Genomic DNA, 22,757 nt, shown 5'->3' with positions numbered 1-22,757 from the left:
GCACATAGAAATAAGTTCCCTAGACAGCGAAATGTGTGACTTTTTAAAATTGGGTTAAATGCTGAATTCATCACAATAACAGGTTCTCCTTTTCACAAAAAATCAAGGATCGGAGCTTTGCATATGTTAGAATGAAATTCTATGGGCATAAGGGTTACAAATGGCAGCTTTCAGCCCTGGGTAACTAAATTCTTCCCTGAATTTTTTGTTGAAGAATTTACTGGAGAGTATGCTAATTAGTATTTCTTTCTCATTTATCTTACAGTTAGGTATTCATGGATACGCTTTTGCAATTACAAACAACGGGTATATTTTGACTCATCCAGAACTCAGGCCCTTGGTAAGAATACTGTTTACTGATCTATTTTACCTACCTATATATGTTATACTTGTTTTTCTTTTAGTGTGAATTATTTAATATTCATTAGAAAATTACATACAACAGACCAATAACTTTATATTGTTTTATAATACAGTATAATTTTTGATACATTTACCACTGGAAAAAAAGGTTTGCAAGAAAAAAGTATCAAGGACGTAAACAAACAAGTTGTTTCTGCAAAAGATTCAGGGCTCTATTACTGCAAAATGGCAAAGCCAAAAATTGCTACAATTATGTTCATTTTACATTGAAAGGGAATGGCAGAATGCTTTATTGCTATGTAATAACCCCCGGTCATCATATTAAAGCTAATTTAATATATGTGCTGAAATTTCAATAGGGGCACAGGGGATTTTTGTGCTAAAAGAGAAATAGCAGCAAACTTTAGCTTCCCTTATCATCTTGTTTGTATTAAACACAGAAAGAAAAATACAAGTGCCTGTTGTGCAAATGCTTATGAACTTAATACCCTAGAGAATTGGTACATTCTTGATTGCATCATTGTTTAGGAACAGCACTGCAAGTGTTCCATCACTATCAACTCATTGCAAAGCAACAGTATTAATGATTCCTCTGCTGTATAGGTGTAAGTAAGTATTTCTCATGCAGGCACATCAATAATGCCCAATTTCAACAATATTTTAGTAGAAAATGGACAAATTAATTGGATGGATAATTTCATATAAAAATCTATTATGGAAAACTTGATTTATTAACTCATTAGCATATCTGATGATGTCATTTAGCAAAATAATCTATCTTTCTACAATTTGGGCTAGGAATCACACATTAACATTTGTATTTGCACTTATTGTTTCCGCATTTATTTTTTTAACCAGAGTAGACCTTATGAAAAGTACAACAGGGGGAATTCCATGAGTAAATGGAAAAACATTTTCTTGTTAACTTCACTGTAAATGGACAATCTCATGGCAAAGCCGACACTGTAGTATCTTGGAAGAAGATTTAAAATAAATTGACTTTTTTCTTCAAAGAATATCATCCATCATTCTGGATGGTAGAGTTTTTCACAGCTGTGGAAAGGAAGACAATACCTGTAGAGAAAGTGGAAAATTACTGACCGATAAGCAATATAATTCTCAGAAATCACTCTTGCAAATTAGACGGTTTTTTGTTTTGGTTTTTTTTAACGATTCAATGATAAGTCACTAAAGCTATATATCCAGGTATGGACAGCTCAGACTCCAGTCAGTTATGTTAACACGCTCCAGTGACCCTTTTATTTCACCTTTGTACTCCCCGTGGATGATTTTTCATAATGATGAATTGGTATCATCTTATTTTATGGGAAATAGGAGGTCTGCTACCCAAATGTATAAATATTAGGGAGTGAAAACCTTGCAGCCTCGGTAGAAGCAGTTTATTCTTTGGGAAGACAGAAAGCTTTAAATAGATGCATAAGCATTTCAACTTTTGGTCAAAATGTGTTGTCTCTACAAGATTGTACATACTTCTTGAGTATTTACGTGCAGGATTTATGAGATTGATTCACCTCCCCTAGACTTACCTAGTCCAGAATCCCATTGCTAGCAATATCTGGCATGAGATTTTTCCTGAGGAAGATGCAGGAACTAAGAAAGGCGGTGTGGAAAACATTGCAGCAGTCAGTATAACTTTTAAGAGTTCCAGATAGGCTTCTGCTCATAAACATTTGATTCTGATGTTTTAACATTAAGACTTATTAGAGTAGAAACTTCTGTTACCCATAGTAACAGGCTCATTTTGTCAGTCTGAATTCTCATAATAAAGATTTTCCATATTGTAACCATTTTATGCACTTTTTTTATTTTGAATGTGATTTTTCAGTTTCATTGTGGAAGTAGGTTTTATATCATGATTATGAAAAGCAGAAACTCCTGTTCTATTTTTTCTTTTCCATTTCTTTCTTTGTGTAGTAATATGCAATTGTTATCTCATTGAATCTCGTCACAGTAAGCAACCAATATTTTCAGTTTTGCTGTAATGTTTTTTCTACTCTCTTTTCTGCATTTTGGCATTTTGTTATCATCTTCTCTGTATTTTTCCAACCTCTTAGCATCCATGTTCTTTCCTTTTCTGACTGAATTTGCCTGCTGAGCTAAATTTGGTAGCCACAGCAAAGAAGAAGCAGCAAAAAGGGCTGAACAAACCTCCTTAGAGCACCTGGATTATATAGAAAGATTTTTAATGCATTTTCACTGCTTCATTACCTCAGATAGCTTGTCCACGTCAAGCGACTATTTGTGTAATTTTTCAATTATCTTACATCCAACTACATCATAGAGATTGATAGCAAGAAAACTGACTAGACCTAAAATTTGACCATCATAGCATTCTATATGTTTTTCCTATAATTTGCTATTTTGTGAGACTAATTATGTTAATAATACTCAGTGACTAAAGTGCTGAAATTCATCTTGTTTTGCGTTAATGGAAGGTTTTTATATTAAACATTTTTTGTGGGGGAAATGCCAGTGTGGTGAGAAGTCATCTTCAGAATTTTTAGTTGTTGCAAAGGAAAATGTGGCAGGAGGTTGCTTTTAGTTCTTGATTGGCCTCTGCCTTCACAGTATTTTTCTTTATCTCTGTATGTATTAAATTTCATGTTTGTTTTGTTTGTTTTTTTTAACATTTCATTCTAAATTGGATGTAAATGCAATGGTTGTTATGACATTCTCTAGTTCTCATAGTACAAAAAACAGGGCTTTGTCTTGATTCCTAAAAATACTTTTGAAATCTTCAGGTACCACAGGTATACCTGACAGCCTGTATTTCTGTGCCATAGGAACAGGTATCTGAAAGTTCCCTGGCTACATTGCAAGTGTCTGACAGCACATAAGCTTGTTATACTGTCCCTTTTTCTTCTGGCAAATTATTTCCTTCAAAAATATTAGTATTTACTAATTACAGAATAGCTATTTTAATAAATGGTAGGTAATGAAATCCAGAAAAGTGGATAGCTTTCAGTTAGACTGACAAAGGCTGTTACCTTTTTTCCTTATTTCTATTGTGGTGATGTGTTTTAATGAGGCAAAAGGTGGTTTTCTGTTTCTATCCCCCACTGCAAGTACATCTTGAAGGCACTTATTTCATTACCTTATACAACAGTCTCTCTTTTTAAAATCAAAATGTTGGGCAGTAGCCCATAAACTGTCAGCTACGGGGAACTCGCTGTGATATATTCATGGTCTGTTCATTTCATTTTTTGGAAGAGTCATTTTTACCTCTGGGTTCTGTCAGTGGTGTGTAAGGGGAGTCTTCTGTTGATTTCAGTGGAGTTTTGGCAAGTGAAGTGATTGCTGGCTTGGGCAAACAAATTAATATTGCAGGCCAAATCCTGATACCATTTTAACTCGTGGCAAAACATTCCATGAAATTTGTGTCAGAAAGTATGTGAAAACAGGCATTTAGGTCTGGAATTAGATAATTCACCAAAGATATTATCTAAAATTATTTGGGTGGGTAAGAGTTTACATTCAAGTTACATCAATTACTGACTTGATCCGCACTGTTTTATATTGCTGTTATATTTTCCTGTGGTGATGTAAAGGTAGACTATTACTAGACTCCTGAGTTACTAATCCCTGTGGCCATATCTGTTAGTTCTGAAGCTGACATACTGCTTTTTTAAGGAATACGTCTTATGGGACACTGAGCAGACAGGCAGGATAGCAAACAGTCGCTGAGGAAGAGTGCTTCCTGTTGCACCAGATTTTTATCTTATGCTGACCAGTATGTTTAATTATCAAGCTAGCTATGGTTTTGTGCTGATTATCCTATTGGGTTTTATGTTGAAAAATGTTTTTCGTGGAGATTTCATCTCATTTCTTCTGGGTTTTTTTTTTTTTTTGTGTGTTTTTAAATAAACTTGGCTTTAAGTTAGGAAGACTGGTTGTGGGTGCATGGGCAGCTGGTGGGAGTAATTGAAGGAATTGCTCTTTGCTGGGTATAAAACTGGCTGGACAGCTGGGCCCAGAGAGTGGTGGTGACTGGAATTAAACTCAGTTGGCAGCAAGTCACAAGCGGTGTTCCCCTGGGCTGTGTTGGGACCAGTCTTGTTTCACATCTTTGTCAATGATCTGGATGAGGGGATTGAATACACCCTCATTAAGTTTGCACATGACACCAAATTGAGCAGGAAGGCTCTGCAGATGGTTCTGGATAGGCTGGATAGATGGGCTAAGGTCAACTGTATGAGATTTAACAAGGTCAAGTGCTGGGTCTTGCCCTTTGGCCACAACAGCTCCATGCGATGCTACAGATCGGGGGTAGTGTAGCTGGAAAACTGCCTGGCAGAAAAGGACCTGAGGGTGCTGGTCGACAGCCAGCTGAACATGAGCCAGCAGTGTGCTTAGGTGACCAAGAAGGCCAACGGCATCCTAGCCTGTACCAGAAACAGCGTGGTCAGCAGGAGTAGGGAAGGGATCATGCCCCTGTACTCAGTACTGGTGAGGCTGCAACTTGAATCCTGTGTTCCGTTTTAGGCCCCCCACTACAAGAAAGACATTGAGTTGCTGGAGCACGTCTATAGGAGGGCAGCCAAGCTGGTGGGGGGTCTGGAGAACAAGTCTTATTTGGAGGGAACTGGGATTGTTTAGCCTGAAGAAGAGGAGGCTGACAGGTGACCTCGTTGCTCTCTACAACTACCTGAAAGGATGATGTAGTGAGGTGGGTGTTGGTCTCTTCTCCCAGGTAACAAGTGATGGGACAAGAGAAAATGGCTTCATATTGCACCAGGAGAGGTTTAGATTGGATGCTAGAAAAACTTTGTGACCGAGAGTGATGAAGCATTCGAACAAACTGCCCAGGGAAGTGGTGGATTCTCCATCTCTGAAGGTGTTAAAAAATGTGTGGATGTGGTTTAGTAGGCATGGTGGGGCTGACATTGAACTTGATGGTCTTGGAGGCCTTTTCTGTGATTCTAGGAAGAGGAAAGTACTTTCTGGATATGTGGAAGGTACTTGCAGGGGTTTGTAGCTGTTGCTGAAGTCACCCCCAGACTCCCAGCTCAGCACTGGCTGCTGAAGCACAGTTGCTGAAGAGGGGACTGCAAAGAATCATAGAATCATTAGGGTGGAAAAGACTTTAGAGATTATCAGCTCCAACCATACTTGTCTACTACCAAATTGCGTCCCAAAGCATCTCATCTACCTGGCTTTTAAACACCTCCAGGGATGTTGACTCAACCACCTCCCTGGGCAGCTGTGCCAGTGCTTGAGAACCCTTTCTGTAAAGAAATTTTTCCTGATGTCCAATCTAAACTTCCCCTGATACAGCTTGATGCCATTTCCTCTTGTCCTACCACCTGTTACTTGAGAGAAGAGACCAACACCCACCTCTCTCAATCTCCTTTTAAGTAGTTGTAAAGAGGACTTCTGGTTATATTCTTCCCTAAAAGACATCACTGGAGTGATGAGTCTTGACAAACAACTTAATCATGAGAGTCTGAGAATAAAGAATCCCTTGGAAACACCTTTAGGAGATTAAAGAGATGGCCTGTGTGGTCCCTCCCCAGGTTTCTTGTAGCCCCTTCAGGCACTGGAAGGTCGCTATAAAGTCTCCCCAGAGCCTTCTCCAGGCTGAACACCCCCAACTCTCTCAGCCTCGTACGGGAGGGGTTCCAAGCCCTCGGATCATCCTTGTAGCCTCCTCAGGACCCGTTCCAACAGCTCCATCCCCTTCTTGTGTTGAGGGTTCGCCTACAAAGAAGCTTGATGCTCACTCTGCTCCTTTCTTCCCCAGTGCCGCCCCTTCCTCGCACCCCGCGGGCGGAGGTGGCTGCGCTGCGGGGCCTCAGCCAGCAGGTGGCGCCCCAGCACCGCCGGGGCCGCGAGCGGCACGGGAGACCCGGGTTCGAGACCGGCGGGCGCTCTGCAAGACAAACACCTCTGTCACCTTGCTGCTTTATTTCAAAGCCCTTTTTTTTTTTTCCTTCTTTTTTTTTACATTTTAAATATTTTTACAAGTTATCTCCTTTTTAGGGTGCATATCCTATCCAAAATACTCCACTAGTAATTCAAGACCCTGCAGCTTAAAAGTTTGTTTATTTTAATTTATCATTAATATTTAATGTATTAATATTTAATGTGTTAATATTTAATGTGTTAATATTTTATTTATTAATAATTTGTTTATTAATATTTCATTTGTCATTGATATTTATTTTAATATGCTGCATTTTGATTAAAAGTCCATCATTACGGAGTATCATAGAATCACTAGGTTGGAAAAGACTTCTTAGATCATCGAGTTCAACCATTCCTAAGAGTAGTCTTCCCCAGACTTCCCTTTTGCTTTCCACAAAAGACTATTTTAAATTGCACGATGTAATTTTGAGCTTTATATTGTTATAAAACCGTGCCTTGCTGCATAAAAAAAAAAAAAAAATTAATCGTTTGTGAGTTTGAAAGTGAATTGTGAGATCTGCATGGCAGTAACTTGTTTCTGAGACTCCTGACTTGTGTTTGAAATGGGTACATGAGGACAAAGTTATTGTCAGGGAGCGTTATGTCATGTTTAATGGCTCAATTTTCAGTATACTATTCACACTTGTGGTGTGCTAGGTGTTATTCCATTAAATTTCCAAATTCAAAATATTTCACGATACTGTTATGATTCACCAAGAAAAAAAAAAGTTTAAGGAATGTGAAGGAAGAGTGATGAACAAGTGATAAATACTTTTTACATATACATAAAACCAGCCACTCTATTAATTGTGGCTGATTGCTCGTTACTGGAACTGTCATTGTATAGTCTGCTAAATGTTGATGGCAGAGGAAAACTGCTTTCATAGGAAGGCGTTGTGGGATTACAGAGAAATTGAGGAATGCCACTGTAAGATTAGTGTCTGCCACAGGCACAGATTGACACCTTTGTGAATCTTATCTGGTGTCACGGGTTTGTACTGTTCCCTTTCATTCCTCCTATTTGTGTGATATTCAGTGAATAATATTAAGATTGCTAGTAGATTTTGTGCAGTCTGTGGCTTTTTTGATTCATAGTTGGCAATGGGATTCATATTTTTGTCGAAGGAGTAAAGAGAGATTCTTGTTTTTGGTAATTGTTAGGTTCATTTAGTGTAGAATACTCAGAGTTCCTGAACAAATAGCTCAAATCCCTTAAATAAAAAGATGCTATGGTAAAAAATTGCATCTTTTATTTGGATTCTTCTGCTTTTTTGATAAATGTAAGATTGAGAATGTGCTGACTTACAAATTAATCTAATGACATCCATGATGACCAAGGATTTTGTAATATTTCTGAGCTGAAATCAGAATTCTCTGTCTCTCCAAGAAGATTGAGGCATACATTCATATGCTCTGTATAAGCTCTGGAAAGCTAATAATGGTGATTTTTTGAATGGCTATATGTGAATGTTCTTTTTTATCATAGTAAAACAACTACGTTGATACAGTTCTTCTTGAAAATGATGCGTGTGTTTATTTCATTTGTTTGGTCTTAGTAGGGGAAGTTATTCATAGAGATTAAAGTCCATGTGTATATTACAATACCCTCACTGAAAAATATTGGTGTTTTAGCTGTCTGAGTAAGTTACCATTTTAAAGTTAGAATGCTGTCTGTCGTGTTATATCATATTAAGCTAAAGGAACTGGAGTATTTAAAGATTGGTAGATCAGTATTAAGTGTTTTGTAGCTGTAAATTCTGGGAAAATTTGTTTCTCCTAATATAGAAAAACAGAAAACTCCAAGTCTCGGGGGAAACATTAATGCCCTACTTAAGTAGTGTTAGACTTTCATAAGCAGCAAATCTCATTTCTCTCTGGGGAGTCCCGCCTGGAACGTAAGATAACCTACACTTACCCTTGCTTTATTCAGCGACTCCATAAAACTCTACAGCTGTAGCTGACAGCAGATTATTTAAATGATTTGAACAGTGTAAATGCCTCACGTTCATTTAAATAACTGAAGAATTCAATCACTTGAATGCCAATGATTATTCCTATTGGAGTTTACATTTCAAAAAAGACAGCCCATCTGAATCCCTGTGAGAGCATTAAATTGCTATCTAATTAGAAGTGCAAAATTACATATATTTAAAAGATAATTAAAGGTTTGAAGGCTGTTGAATAACTGGTTGTACATATAAATGAATCACTGCAAATTTGTTAGCAATATGTGAAACTTTCTTTTATTTTTTGCTTTCAGCTTTGAAGTTAGGTATAACCGAGCTCATGGGTTTAAGTCTGGTAGTAGTAAGATAAAGGCAGATGTTTTTAATTATTTCTACTCAAACCCAAAATAATTATAAGCAGCTGCTAGTTTTACATAGTCCCCAATGATAAGGTCCTGAGAATGCAAGTAAAATTCTAAGCAGAGGGGTTGGTTTTTTCAGTGGAGTAAATCACATACTTGTCTCATTGCTAATCAACTGCACTCCACCTGAAAACATGAGCTCAGTCGATGTGCTCCTTCTCCGGTCTGTAGTTGTGTGACTTCAGTCTGGGGTTTGTATTTGCTTTTACCTCACCCTGAGTATTTCCTTATTTCATTACATCAATTTAAACATTACTGCGCCATTTGTAAAGCAAACATATTGTAAGTAGACAGAGTAATTTAAATACACATGGCATGAGAATTATTTTTTCCGTTACTTTAATGGAAGGTTCTTCTGTGTACACGGTACATCGAATTGTTCCTACATTTCCTCTGCCTGGAAACTTGGAATTGCATTATTATCTTTTCCCTAGCAAATGTCATGGCTCCTGTTGTCAACTTTTCTCTGCAGTATTTCTGCAAATTTTATAGTGTGACAGTTTTTCACTGCCATCTGGAAAGCAAAATCAGTCCAAAATAACTATTTTTTACTGCCAACCATAACCTAAGAACTTCTGGATTAACGTCTTAAATAATAGGTTTGTCATGAAACTCTCTTTAGAAAGGAAGTTTTTCTTCCTATTTTCCTAAGAAATTCAAGATGTTACCTTTTTTAATATTAAAATAAGGGCATCTTTGGTTTTGAGGGAACACCTATGAGCGTTCTACAAATTCAAGATTAAGTGCAGATTGGTAAAAGATCATTCGAGGCTGCAAACTACGTACAAATCTTGAGATAAAAGTATCACGAAAGACAAATCAGGATCATGTGAGCAGAAAAAAAAAATAAAAGAATCGAAGTGCAATAAAGAGCTTAAAAGCTAAGCAGTAGTGATTTAGATTGTGATAGGATTCTACTTCACTTATATCCCCAGGCAGAATGTTTTGGAGCTATGTAATGCATGGTGAATGAAAGCTCCATCGCACTGGGTGATGTTATATAAACAGGTGCAGCAGTGAAGGAAATTTTTCACTACTGGGTTTTGGTTTTTTTTTCATTTTGTTTATTTGTTTTGTGTTTGCTTTTTTTTGTATTTTTCTTTTAAATAAAATGTGAATCAGTCTATTGAAGTGATCTCTTACCCTCTCTTCTCATAACCTTCCACTGCACTTTCCATTGTCTTGCCTTTGTCCCGTAGTATTTCTACTCTAAGCCATTTGTGGTGGAAGTATTATTTATTAGTGGACTAATGTTTAAGGATTTAACCCATATTTAAAGGAATTTGCAATTTAGAGTTATGACAGACCTTGCTGAAAAGTAGGAAGGAGGCTCCCCCCACTCCTTCTTTTCTGTGTATGTTTATGTTGAAATGCCATGGCTCTTTCTGGAGAAGCACCTCACCCGGGGATGTACCCCCCTTTTGCAACCAGGAAAGGAAGCCTTATTCTGTGCATAGAGCAAAGAAGGCAAATTTGAAGGGCTGATGACAGAAACAGGTGATTCTGCTCCTAAAGCTGGTGTAGACTGAGCTTTTTCATTGCACGATCACTTCAAATAAGGAATAGTGTGACTTGGCAGCAATCTATGCCGGGCTGGGTAGCCGGTAAAGATTTCAGTGTCGGCTGTTGCGTTGACCACGTAAAGTCAGGTTCAATGCAATGGATTCATGCTATGTTTCAAAATTGGAGGAGTTTTTTCAGTTCCCGATTCCTTGCTTTTGTACATAGGATTTTGGCAAGGAAGAGCTTTCCCTTGGAAGTGTTTTACATCTCAGGATCTTGCTTTTTGTTTAGTCGATACTTTCTTTCGATGATACTGTTTCACAAGTGGTTCCACAAGCGTGGCTAAGAAAGTTTGCTAAAATCTGTTGATGCTTCCATGGGTTTTATCACAGCAGCTTACTCTCTTCTGCCTCCGCATTATCCAGATGGAGCACATGTAAAAAAATTCTACTCACCTTAGACCCAAGGTTTGCAGCTGTTAAGCTTGCTCCCTTCATGACCAGATGACTTTATAAACACATTACAGGTCATATTCAATGCAGATGGTTTGTCATGTTAATAAATAAATATCAAAGCAAAGAGTTTAATAATGGCACGTGTAAATGGCTGAATATGGGGTGGTGAAAAAATGATTTGGTCTTTAAACAGTGCACGTCACATGTTGTTTGAATCATCCAGTGCTGTAAGATTTTGTCCAAGTCTCAAACAAAAGATGCTAAGATAAATCTCATTCTGATTACCAAGCAAAAGAATGATCTGTGTTCTTTCCACAAACAAAATTATGTTGGATTTAGCATGTAGTTTCGAGCAGACTAAAAGATTCTTGTATTGAAGTCTGGATATTTAAAACTTTTCAGTGTCTTTAATTTTTTTTAAGGGGTTAACTACTATTTAACATCACCTCACATTTTATACTGACCAAAGTAGATTAACACCACGCAATTTAAATGTAGCTCTTTTCCTCATACACTTACATCAGAGTAATTTGGTGGAGCTCCTAGTTTCTATCTTTCCCAGTGGGTTGTTTAATAACTTGTTTCAACGCTTTACAGTAATCTTGCAGATGGTTTCGGCTTCAGTCTTCATTCAGTATTTTATACTTCAACCAGGAGCCTCAGAGATAAAAAGTTACGTTAGGTTTGCTACCAGAGGGAAAGGTGTAGACTAATGCAATTTTTCAACTTGCTTCCATGCCCACAATTGCTAAGAAATTAGTTAAGTAATAAAACTAGAAAGAAGCTGAAGAAGAATGACCAATTGAACATTACTCTTAAGAAGTATTTTATATTTTATCGACTTGCATTTATGTTTTAGGCCCTAGTTACATAAGCACAAATATGTGTAGATTTACTGCTGGGAACAAGGTTATTTCTTCATGAAGATTTTTCTAAGCAAAGTTACCCAAATGTAGAAATAATGGTTCTTTTTTTGATATCCTATTCTTCCTGAAAGTTGTTTTTCGTTTTCTCTACCATCCTCTTCTGAGCTATAACATAAATCTACTCTTCACTTATTGAATTCCCATGTAGGCAATTAAAGAGTAGCCCTTAAAGAGTAAGAGCTGAATGAGGGGTTAGAGCATCTACATACTTTATTAATTCCTGCCCTAAATGTGTTTAGGAACTGCACTTTCTGTTTATTTGAGTACCTATAGATTCTAACCTTTGCTTGAGCATTAGTGAAGCCTCTGCTAGAAGAAACTTTACAGTGCCACCAATATCTCAGAATCTCTTTGTGATTATGATCCAATAGTCGATATTTTTTAAAGTTTCCTGTTCTTCAGGAAGAATTTTCATGCCAATTTAAAAACACTGTGGTCTACAAAAGCAACTTTTGCATTACATGAGACTTTTAATTTGGAGAGGAGAAAGTCAGGATGGGAATAACCACCTTCATGCTCTGAGAGCAAGGATTTTCTCTGGCCTTTCTAGTCTCCCTGTGATCTGCAGAATGGGATTCAAAGTTCCTGCACCACTGGCCCCAGTGATGAATTGGCTGTCTCAAGCACTGACAGGTTTGGTTTATGGTATAGTTGGTCCTGCCCTGAGGGAGGAGAATCAACTATTTATATTGCCTTACAGGTGCATTTTCTGTCCTTCTATGATGCAGTTGTTGGGGAGTTACGAAAGAAGTTTCGGGGTTTTTCTCAGTATCTCAGACTTGTGGTTTTCCTTCCCACTTATGTGCATCATATACAGTGAAAGAACTGATTTCCCATTTAAGTTTTTCAAAGAAATCCTCATAATTTGTGCTAACCAATTAGATTCTGTATTCATAGATCTTCCTTAATACTTTTTTCATCCTCCGCAGAACAAAGTTTTTGTTCTTACACCAGAAGACTTTCTGATTTTCGGTGTTCAGCAGAGGGCAGAATTTCCTTCATTATAAACACCTCGGTGTCAAATCAATTTATCACTAAAATGTTTATTTTAAATGTGTGAATTACAGTGTAACAATGACTAGTGATAAACCCCTATAAATTATCGTTATTACTATGTTATTTTTCCCTCCATGAAGTTGTAGATAAAATGTCGTATCAGCAAATGTTAACACCATACTTCCCAAGACTTGCATCTTATCTTGTTTAAAGAGAAATGTGTAAACATTTTGTTGATAAGATTATAGTAAATATAACTTCCTGTACAGCTGAAAGAGCTAGTTTGAGACATTTAACATAAACTACAAGATCAAGCTCTTGTGTATTTTCCATATGGGAAGAGGGAGGTACAGCTGCTGAGTTGGACTTCCCAGTGTGTACATCAAGTAAAGCTTCGTATCATGGCAAAGGATCATGCAAATAGTCATGTGCGATGTAAGTTTTTAGCTCACAGATGACATTTGTGCAGCAATATGGTCTACTTTGTATGAATTAAGCTACCTACTGTTATTTGTATTGCATTCAATTGGCATGCATCCATCAAATTTTAAAAATCTTCTCATAGAAAACCTTTGTGCAAATAAAACAGGATGTGCTAAATATTTAACCTTTTTTTAATACCAGTATGAAGAGGGGAAGAAACGAAGAAAGCCCAACTACAGTAGTGTGGATCTCTCTGAGGTTGAGTGGGAAGACAGAGATGATGTGGTAAGTGGTGTGTTTTAAAACCCTTTTGGGGGACATTGTTGCCTCTCTCTGCTGTACCTGCAAACTGTTTAAGTAGTCACAAGAGGCCACCTGACTGCTTTCAGAAAGGGTGGGACAACAACCCCTTTGACTCCATTCTGAATTTTATAACTACTTTGTACTGATTGCCCCTTACATATGCATAGGACACAAAACCAGACTCTTTGTATCTTTGATAAAATTCATCATCCTTGCATTCTCTGTACTTCCTATTTTTTCTGGATAGTGTTTTTCTGGATAGTGAATGTAGTGCTAGAGAGGAGAATAGAATGTCTCTTTATGGCTGACCCAGACAAACTGCTGAAACTCAGAAATGAAGAAATTAGTTTAACTTCTCTCTGTGAGATCCCTCTTTCCTAAATGGAAGTAATGAGAGCTGCTTTCCTTAATGTACAAAATAAAATACATCAGGCAAATAAACAAAATTGGATTCTTTGACTTCTCTTCAGAGCACAGATTGAATCCAAACTCCTAATTTCAGACATATGGGTAGCTGCAGAAGCATGCGTTCTATGTCTATCAGCTGTCATTCACACAGTCCTTCCCATTAAATTCATTTTTTCAGTGTTCGATCTATTCTGTAGTTCAGTCTCTATCTTATTCTTTCTTACCTTGAAGGCTTAGCCTTTTCTGCAGTACTATATCAAAAGCTTTCCTTATGTCCATAGCTTAACCTTTGCCTGGTCTTTCTGTTACTTCCTCAATAAATCTGATTTGTTAGGCATGATTCGTTTTGTGTGAATCCATGCTGACTGTCCTTAATTAAATCGTAACTTTCCAGGTGTTCCCCTTTCAGTCCTGTAATTTAGTTTTCCCCATAAGTTCCATACTGCCAAAGTCACGACTGCATGTCTGTATTTTTCATAGATGTCTCCTCCATCCCTTCTCAAATATCAGTGCTGTGTTAGCTTCTCTCAAGTCCCTCATACCTGTACTTTTCCAGAGAGCTTTTGAATATATCCACTGAAGGTTCCCATATTTACTTTGTCATGTCTTTCCGAAATCTGGGATGGATCACGTACAACTGCCCCTGGAGTCTTGTCAGTCTTTAGATGTACTAATTTCTTGATCCCTGTTCTGACATAAGTCTGTATTTTTTTTCTCCCTTACCAAATATATATCTTGCATTCCTCTGACTCTCCACCCCTTTTGTAAATAGTGAAACAGTTCATTTACGTTTTAAAGCAATGTCTGTTTCGTCAGATGATAGATTGTCCTCACCCTCTCCTAGGAGGCCATCTTACTTCCTTATTTAAAGTTTTGCATTACAGTGTACACTCAAACTATTTTTTTATATATATTTCCTGTATAGCTTTGTGTAGTTTTCTATGCGTACACTGTTTAAGGCTTCCTCATTAGATTAGTACATATAGATATAGTGTAGCAGCCTTCTGCAATCTTGGCAGTGGTGTTGAATTCATATTTTATACTCTGCCTCTTCCTCTTATCTTCAATCACGTATTAGTCAAGCAATTCCTCTGCAAATGACCTTTCAAAATTTCCTTTCTCCTTTCAAATGTTATTGCTGTAGTTAAGTACAGCTTTTAAGACTACTCGATTTTTTTATTATTATTTCCTCTAGTTTGCTCCCTTTCACCTTTTTTTATTTCTTTCAATAATGTCTCTGCTTAATTTTTATAGTTTTAATCCCTCATTTTCTATCACATCTTAGTAGAAATTCAGTGGTTCAGTTAATGTGGCATTGAACTATTTTGATGATATTGAAAATTAAGTTTTATTTGTAATTGAGTTTCAATCTAAATACACGTGAAAGCAAGAAGTCCACATTTCAGCTCTTTTGAAGTTTTGCCTTTGATTTTCTCAATCCTTTGTAATAGGTAATTCCCTAATATTGTTTATTTTGAGTGAAAATGGCAAATATTGTGTAGGAGACTGAAAACTTTGTGAAATACTTTGACTTGAGTTACGCATGGCTTTGCTTCACCCAAGCCCTTGAATTTGATGTTCTTGTTTTTTTCCAAGTGGAGTAGTAAAGCATTGTTTATTCAACTGTAGAGGGAAAGAAGTAATGTATTCATGTAGCTGCTTTTAATAAAATAGAGTACTACTGGTGTATTTTTCTCCCATGAAACACGAGGAAACTGATGAAGACATTTTCTTACTTTTTACCCTATTAATTTAATGGTTATATTTTTTTCCAAGAATGTAGAATGATGTCATACTATAGTAGTGAAACTGGGTTATTAGCAATTGATTGGAAGATATTTAGTTGAAGGAGTAATAACACATATAACTCTGAAGAGGTGAAGGGATAGGCTTTCTGTAGTCATCCAATAAGGGAAAGGTGGCAGAACTAACTAAGGTTAGAAATTTTTTCACCATGAGATAGAGTTGGTGTAAGTGTATTTTCATCAGTTCATTTTTCAGGTTAACAGTACCTGCAATCTTGCTATTATCACATATTATTAGAAGCAGAAATCTTAGCATCAGCTTATTAAACTAAGTCTCTTCCAGCAAAGTTTGGGAATATGCTGTACCAAAGACAAGAAGTTTCAGTTTGGATAGAAACCTTTTTCTCATTAACTCACTTCTTAAAATTCTTTTATTATAATTTCTAGTTGAATGAAATATTTTTTTCCAAATAAAAAAAGACCATGAATGAGTGTTTTGGGGCTTGAAGCCAACTGAGGCAGTACTTATTTTATTCATTTGAGGAAGGAGATGAAACTGCAGAAGAGCCGAGAAACCAGATTACAAAGCCAAGAAATGTAATCACAGAACGAAAAGGGAAAAAAGAGGAAAGTAAAACTCTAAATCCCACATGCAGACTTGATCTTAAACACTACTGAGAGTTTGGAGGCCCTTTTAGTAAATCTGTGACTTGCCTGAGGCTTGTGGGAGGAATGGGTCTTAGACAACTGCAGGCACCAATAGGAGAAAAATGAAAACCATGTTAAAGATAAATGGGACTGTTCTGTAAATGTTAGAAAGTAGATGGTTAATTAAGACCAGCTCTCCATGTCCAAAACCACAAAACTTAAAATGGGAAAATATTTTCAGAATTGCCTATTATGTATTGTTAAAAGAAATCCACAGTAAAATATATGCTTTATTTAATACACGCCTCCAGCTAAAAATTATTCTTTTATATTCACTGACAGAAGAGTAAGACTGTTAATTCAAATCTAAATGCCCCAGAATTAAATTTAAAGAGCTGCAAAGTTTGCAGTTTTTGATAGGTCAGCCATGCTCAACTTGTTCATGAGAATAAAACCAGATATTTCACTAGCAAGTTTGGTCATTCTCTTTCCGTTCCATGCTAACTCGAAAAGACTGCAGAGTATATTGATATGACTATCTTCACAATTTTCCATTGAAATCTGACTGAATTGCCCAATCTGACATGAAGTACCTGAGAACAGGAGATATTTACTCAGCAAGAACGTTATCTCCAAGGTTGCGTTCAGATAGATAAACAATAGAAGAGACATAAAAATGCTCATTTTGTCAATGTTATTCTGCATTTTGAATATCTCTGAAGAGGAAGTGTGACTTGATTAGCAAGCATCCATTAAAGATAAAATTTATTACCTTGCATGGAGCACCTGGACAACCAGAGGGAATCGCAGAGCACTGCAGCTGTGTGTTCCCATTGAACCAGGTTACTGACCAAATGGGCTGTCATTCTTTTCCTAGTTCTGATTTCTGGTGCTTATTCAGGACGCAGCCCAATGTAGAATAAGGAGCAGAAGCACATTGCATAGTGTAGGCTAAGTGAGGGTTTTCTCTTTTTTTGCTTTGTGATTATGTGTATAATTGTTGATGTATTGAAACACTGAGCTGTGGTCTGGCTTCAGCTAAATCGAACTGGGAACCCAGTCCTTATCTTCCTAGGTACTAACTGGAAAATATAGTCAATTACGCTGTTTATCCCAAACAAGATCCAGATTACTGCACAAAGCACTTTTTTATTATGAAGGATAATGAGAGCTCCTATCTTACGTACCTCAGCAACTCACCTAAAGTTGTGTGGTAGGAGTCTTGCCCTATACAGTCCATAATAAAATCTGTTAGCGAGCGGTTCAGTGTGTTGTGGAACTACTGGAAATGAAGAAAATGAAGTACTGCTGTGGCCAAATGAGTGTACCAGAGAGCTCAGAGTTTGAAAGAATTCCAGAAAATGCAAAGAAAGGAATTGACATGCATTTCCTTTATTTCAGCTCCGAAATGCAATGGTGAATCGGAAAACAGGGAAATTCTCCATGGAAGTGAAGAAGACAGTGGACAAAGGGGTACAATGTATAAAATATTATTCCAACTAACTATAAAGCAAGAAGTTCCTTTTTTAAACATTTTTTAAGATTGCCATACATATGATTCTCTGCAGTGTATTTTTTTCCACATTGCTTGTAATTTTATCAGTGACTAACCACTTGATCTTTTATGCATTACTCATAGCAAACTAACTTCTTCCCCTCTCCCCTTCTGACTTTCTTGTTCTGAATCTAGAAGCGGGTATTGGTGATGACAAATGACTACTATTATACAGACATCAAGGGTACTCCATTCAGGTAGAGCCGACCGTAATAAATGGACATTTCATCAGACTCATTGGACTTGCTTTTGTGCAGAGCTTGTGAACTCATTAAAAGATAATCAGAAAGAGTTGACAATTAAATATCCTTGGACAATGCTGAAAACAGCAAGGAAAAGGAACCTACCAGAATTCCTTTCAGCTTTTCCAGGGATGGAAAGTTTGTGCAAGCTCGCACAGGCAAACTCACCGTGTTTGTTATGGCTTACGTTTCATTAAAAAAATATTCAGTTGAGCTTTACACTGAACGAAAAGCTTTTGCAAGCACTTGGAGAGCTATAAATACTATAATCCATTTAAGTAACTACATATTGAGCCCCATTTTGATTTTTTTTCCACAACAAAAATGTAATGTAAAATGAGATAGTATTTCACTTCCAATTTGAGGTTTGGATATTTTGGTTCTCTGAACTACCGTCAGTGTATTTGTATAACTAAAATTGAGTAAGTTAGCCATGTTATATTGGCATGCATCTTGGGAGGGGGCGAAAAAAAAAAAGACAAGACAGGAAGTTACTTTAAAAATGCTCCTATCTGAATTAGAACTAACCCGTTAATAAAAGAAAATGAACTATACCTTATGCTTAAAGCAGGAGGCTGATAGTTGAAACACTCAACTGAAATTTTCTTCAATGGAACCATTTCACAGAACTTGAGCTACGTTTCCACACAGAGAAAATATAAGCATATTTCTCTGATCTGTAACACATGTATTTATTCTTGTTAAAGCTCATACATGGGTGGTAAAACTTGATTGGTTTTTTGGTTTGTTTTGTTAGTTTTTTTGTGGTTTGTTTTGATTTTTTTTTTAATGTATTTTTTTATTTTGTGGGGGCTTTTGTTGTTTTTTGGGTTGCTTGTTTTGGGTTTGTTTCACTGTGGCGCTGTCATTCTTACCCTGTTTAGCAAGTGAACAGATATGGGGCTTCCCATATGCATGCAGTGCAATTTCTGAGTCTTAGAACAGGCATGTAGTAGGAAAGGTGTCCTGCCTTTTTCAGCAAGGTCTGTGTCTAGTTTTGGTGGGTTGGTAAGAGTAGAGATTCAGGAAGACAGAAGGGGCAATGCTGTAGTGTCAAAGGTGTTTACTGTGCAGCCCATTTCCAGATTGAGCTGTTGATTGCACCTTGTGTGCTCTTGAAATTGGTGCCTCTATGTATACTTAAGGTATCGACCCGTGCATTTTTGGTCTTGCTGATTTTTGGTAGGTGACTACCCCGATATAATCCCCTTGAATGAGTGAACGAATGCCAGGAGATGTTCTATGTATTTGTTCAATAGGGATTCTGTGTATTTGTTCATGGGATTTCCTCCCCCTCCAGCCTGTTCATTACGCTTGAATAGTTTAAATTGTAGACTAAAAACCAAACCAAATCTGTGTGCCTGACTGTTGAGAATTTATGAAGATGAAGTCAGTGCAAAAAAGTTCAACTGGTTCAAAATATGAATCACAGAAAAATTTCTCCAAGAGGAGTTATGATGCTGCTGTCACTTATGAAATTCTTTTCCTCTCAGCAGCTCCACTGATTCCCACACTTATGTAGTTTCTCAACAGCTTAGTCTGATTTACAGAAATTGTCTCCTTCGTTGTAAGGCCGTGGGCATGTTCAAGGCTCAGCTGAAGAAATCTCATGCTGGGTAAACAGCAGTGAGTTTAGAGGGGCTCGTTTATTAGTTTGCCAGAGAATAATGGTTTACGGCACCTCGAAGCACACATAAATACAGATGATTGTTGCAGGCACATCAGAACTGAAGCAGCATTGAAGCAGCTAGTTGAACAATAAATATGATCAGGGAGGATTTGGAAACAAACAGTTTTAGAGTTAATCGTAGTATTCTAGCTGGAAATGTTAGAAATGAAAATAGCTCTGAATGCCTGTTATTGTTTGTCTCTCAGATTTCAAGGTCTGCTTTATTTCCCTGCACAGTTTAGGTGTGGCTCTCTCTAGAGGACATGGAAAATATTTCTTCAGAGGGAATGTAACTGTAGAAGAAGGTAAGATACCTACCTTCACATGTTGCTTACACAGTAGTTTTGTTGTTGCTTTGGTATGTCTAAGGCTTGTATGTTTGTCTGCAGATTCTGTAAGGGGATTAGGTTGTGGCTTTTTTTCTTTAGAGATCTTTTACTTCATGGGAATTTTCTTCTCATTTCTTTTAAGCATAGTCGAACTGGTTTTGTATCTTCTTTAGATGGGCGTCATCTTCCTTCCTCCTCTCTCGGTATTCCAGAGAATCACTTGGTGTCCAATGCGAAGTATTTGTTGTATTTTCTGAATGAAGTAACCACTTGGAGTACCGCAACGGCGATGGGTTTTTTTTGTTTGCAGACTGTATATTATGAAGTTTTCCAGAGCTATAACTGCTTTGGGTGTTATGTACAGGGGGTTACATTTTGCATTTTTATAATAATAGTAGAAGTAACTGGGGGAAGAAATCTTCCTTTAAGGTAAGTCCACCATTAAAATGAGTGGAGGAGCCAACTGTGAGTGTTGATAAAGTTGTTTGGCAACAAGATAAAAAACAAAGGTTCCAGAAGGTGGAGTAAGAGCAGAGACATTTCAGAAGAGTGAAGAGAGGGTTGAGAAGTTTTAGCAGTTGCTGAGCGAAAAAAATACAGGAATTCTTTCAGATTTTATGATTAGGTCTCCATTTCCAATTCTGCTTCTTATTTTGTCAGTGATGTTAAACAATTAATTTGTTCAGGTCTCTGTTCTTTAGCTGTATTTTGGGACGTGAATATGTTCCTGTCCCCACGAGAAACATAAAAAAGAATGCTTTACATTTTAAGTCACTTGCACAGCCTATCTATGTAATCTTCATGACAAAGGAATACCTGTCTAGATAGAAAGAGGGTGCAGCAGGAGACTTGGAGCTGATTGCTGACAAACTGTTCCAAACACAACTCCAGCCATACATCTTGGCCAGTCTGTCTGATATTTTCTCCTGGATACAACACCAGAAATGTTAACATAGCTGTAACTTAACTGTTCCTTTACTTCCTCTCTTACCTACACTGATTATCTGTCACTACCTTGCTGTCCTCCCCAAGGATTATAGTTCTAGATTTGACTTCCACGCTTTCCTTAATCAATGTAACTCTGTTTATTATGTTCTCAGGGAGGCTTAAACCCAGACCCTGCCTTCTGAACCCTGTATGCTTATTGTCTATTGATAAGTGGTTTAAGAGTCTTTAAAATTGCCAAAGTACATTTTTATTGTGCTATATGACTAATGATATAGTTCTTACTTATAAGCATTTGTGTGACCTGTTAGTACAATAAACGTATTGTGAATGTTCCCATAAATTGCTGTTTGTGTTCATGGGCTGTGTGCTTAGATTTTTGAGGGAATTGTTGGAGTTTTTTTTAAAGAATTATTTTCTTTAGAAGAGAAAGAGAACAACTCTTATGAAATGAGAAGTAGGTATTTTAGCATAAAGAACTTTTATCTTTGCTCAAGTTTTCTTCTAAACTTCAAATATATCATGTGAGTAATTTGTTTGAGTTAAACATATAAGCACAAAAAAAGCTTTTCCTACCTTTTCAGTTTTAGATCTGATTTAGTTGGCTTTTGCCAGTTTGTTAGACCCTAAAGTATATTTGAACATAATTTACTGTGATTTATTACATTGTGGTAATAATGCACTTTCCAAGAAGGAAGGGTGCATGTTATGGAGTGTATGTAAATAACCATCTGTTACCCAGACTGCTCTCTAAATAACCCATTATTATTCCTGTTACAGGTTTACATGATTTAGAACACCCTGATGTGTCTTTAGCAGATGAATGGTAAGCCTTAAACAAAGCATGAAATTGGTGTCTGTTACCCTTCTTGATTTCACGTTGTTTGTGCTTGCTAAGCCCAGTTCCTCAGTTCCAAAGACAGAGCAAGATCATGCTTATACATATTAACATATTAATGTTTTGACAATGTGTTCACAGGTCCTATTGCAACACTGACTTACATCCTGAACACCGTCAAATGACTCAGTTAGAAGCAATTAAACGCTACCTCACAGGAAAAGAGCCATTGCTCCAATGCAAGTATTTTGTTAAATATGCATGTAGTTGGCTTTACCCTAGCTGACAACTGTTGCACTGCACTTTCCACAAAATGCAAAGCTATTTAGTTTAACCAGCGCTGAATAGAGATTGGATTGCTTGACTCATATCACTATGGAATTTCATTTGATTTTGGGCTTCTTCCGAGATATCAGTCCAAGATATTGATGATACAAACGTCTGGTTTGTGTGGTAAACAATATGCCTGAACCAAACATTCAAGTTTTGGATGGTGTGGCTACTCTATGCAATATTATTACTCCTTCTGGTTTTATAAGATATTTTGTCTATTTGCAGAAATGCAGAGCTTTTGTGACTCTTAGCAGACCTAATAGTTTTAAGCTTATGTCACGTGCAAATGTGATCATTAGATAAGATGTACATGAATGCGCTGTATGAATTGAAGAATTGCTTTTTTAATCTAAAATTGCTGTTAGTGCAATGAAATGATGTGTGAAAAACTGCATAGTGGTAAAATACCATGTAATATGGTGTAGTAAATGCTCAATAGTGCAAAAAGTTTCAATGCATATCACAGATAAAGCACAGTACAGTGTAAAAACAACTCTCTCTGTATGCATATGTGTTTACTGTTTTTAATATACTGTAATAGGTGATAAAGAATTGATCCAGGAAGTTCTGTTTGATGCAGTTGTGAGTGCACCAATTGAAGCTTATTGGACCAGCCTAGCATTAAATAAATCAGAGTAAGCAAGCTTTCTGTCAGTCCTAAATTATTTTTTAATAGTTACACTGGTGAACTGCTGGAATACCTAACGCATCCTTATATGCATGAAAATGTGTTAAACATTTGATCCTATATGCCACTAATTTTGTGTTCACTGTTAATGTTTC

At 36.9% G+C, this 22,757-nt stretch overlaps 1 protein-coding gene across 6 annotated transcripts in view; it reads left to right on the top strand.

Annotated features, from left to right (window-relative positions):
• The window catches only part of CACNA2D3 (calcium voltage-gated channel auxiliary subunit alpha2delta 3), a 335,791-nt gene that overhangs the window by 246,743 nt on the left and 66,291 nt on the right, over positions 1 to 22,757 (top strand). For all 6 annotated transcript variants that reach the window (XR_011338221.1, XR_011338220.1, XM_069866081.1 and 3 more), the window contains 8 exons: positions 266 to 340; positions 13,161 to 13,244; positions 17,465 to 17,536; positions 17,754 to 17,815; positions 19,767 to 19,834; positions 21,584 to 21,629; positions 21,783 to 21,880; positions 22,516 to 22,609. Coding sequence is in view for 4 of the 6 variants with exons in the window: in XM_069866081.1 (XP_069722182.1) it covers positions 266 to 340; positions 13,161 to 13,244; positions 17,465 to 17,536; positions 17,754 to 17,815; positions 19,767 to 19,834; positions 21,584 to 21,629; positions 21,783 to 21,880; positions 22,516 to 22,609 (599 nt within the window). In the remaining 2 variants the exon portion in view is untranslated. The remainder of the gene's footprint in view (positions 1 to 265; positions 341 to 13,160; positions 13,245 to 17,464; positions 17,537 to 17,753; positions 17,816 to 19,766; positions 19,835 to 21,583; positions 21,630 to 21,782; positions 21,881 to 22,515; positions 22,610 to 22,757) is intronic.

The sequence above is a fragment of the Phaenicophaeus curvirostris genome, chromosome 11, assembly GCF_032191515.1.
Source record: "Phaenicophaeus curvirostris isolate KB17595 chromosome 11, BPBGC_Pcur_1.0, whole genome shotgun sequence".
NCBI lineage: Eukaryota > Metazoa > Chordata > Aves > Cuculiformes > Cuculidae > Phaenicophaeus > Phaenicophaeus curvirostris.
Note: the sequence above shows the minus strand (reverse complement) of the source record. Positions and strands in the feature narration are given on the sequence as shown.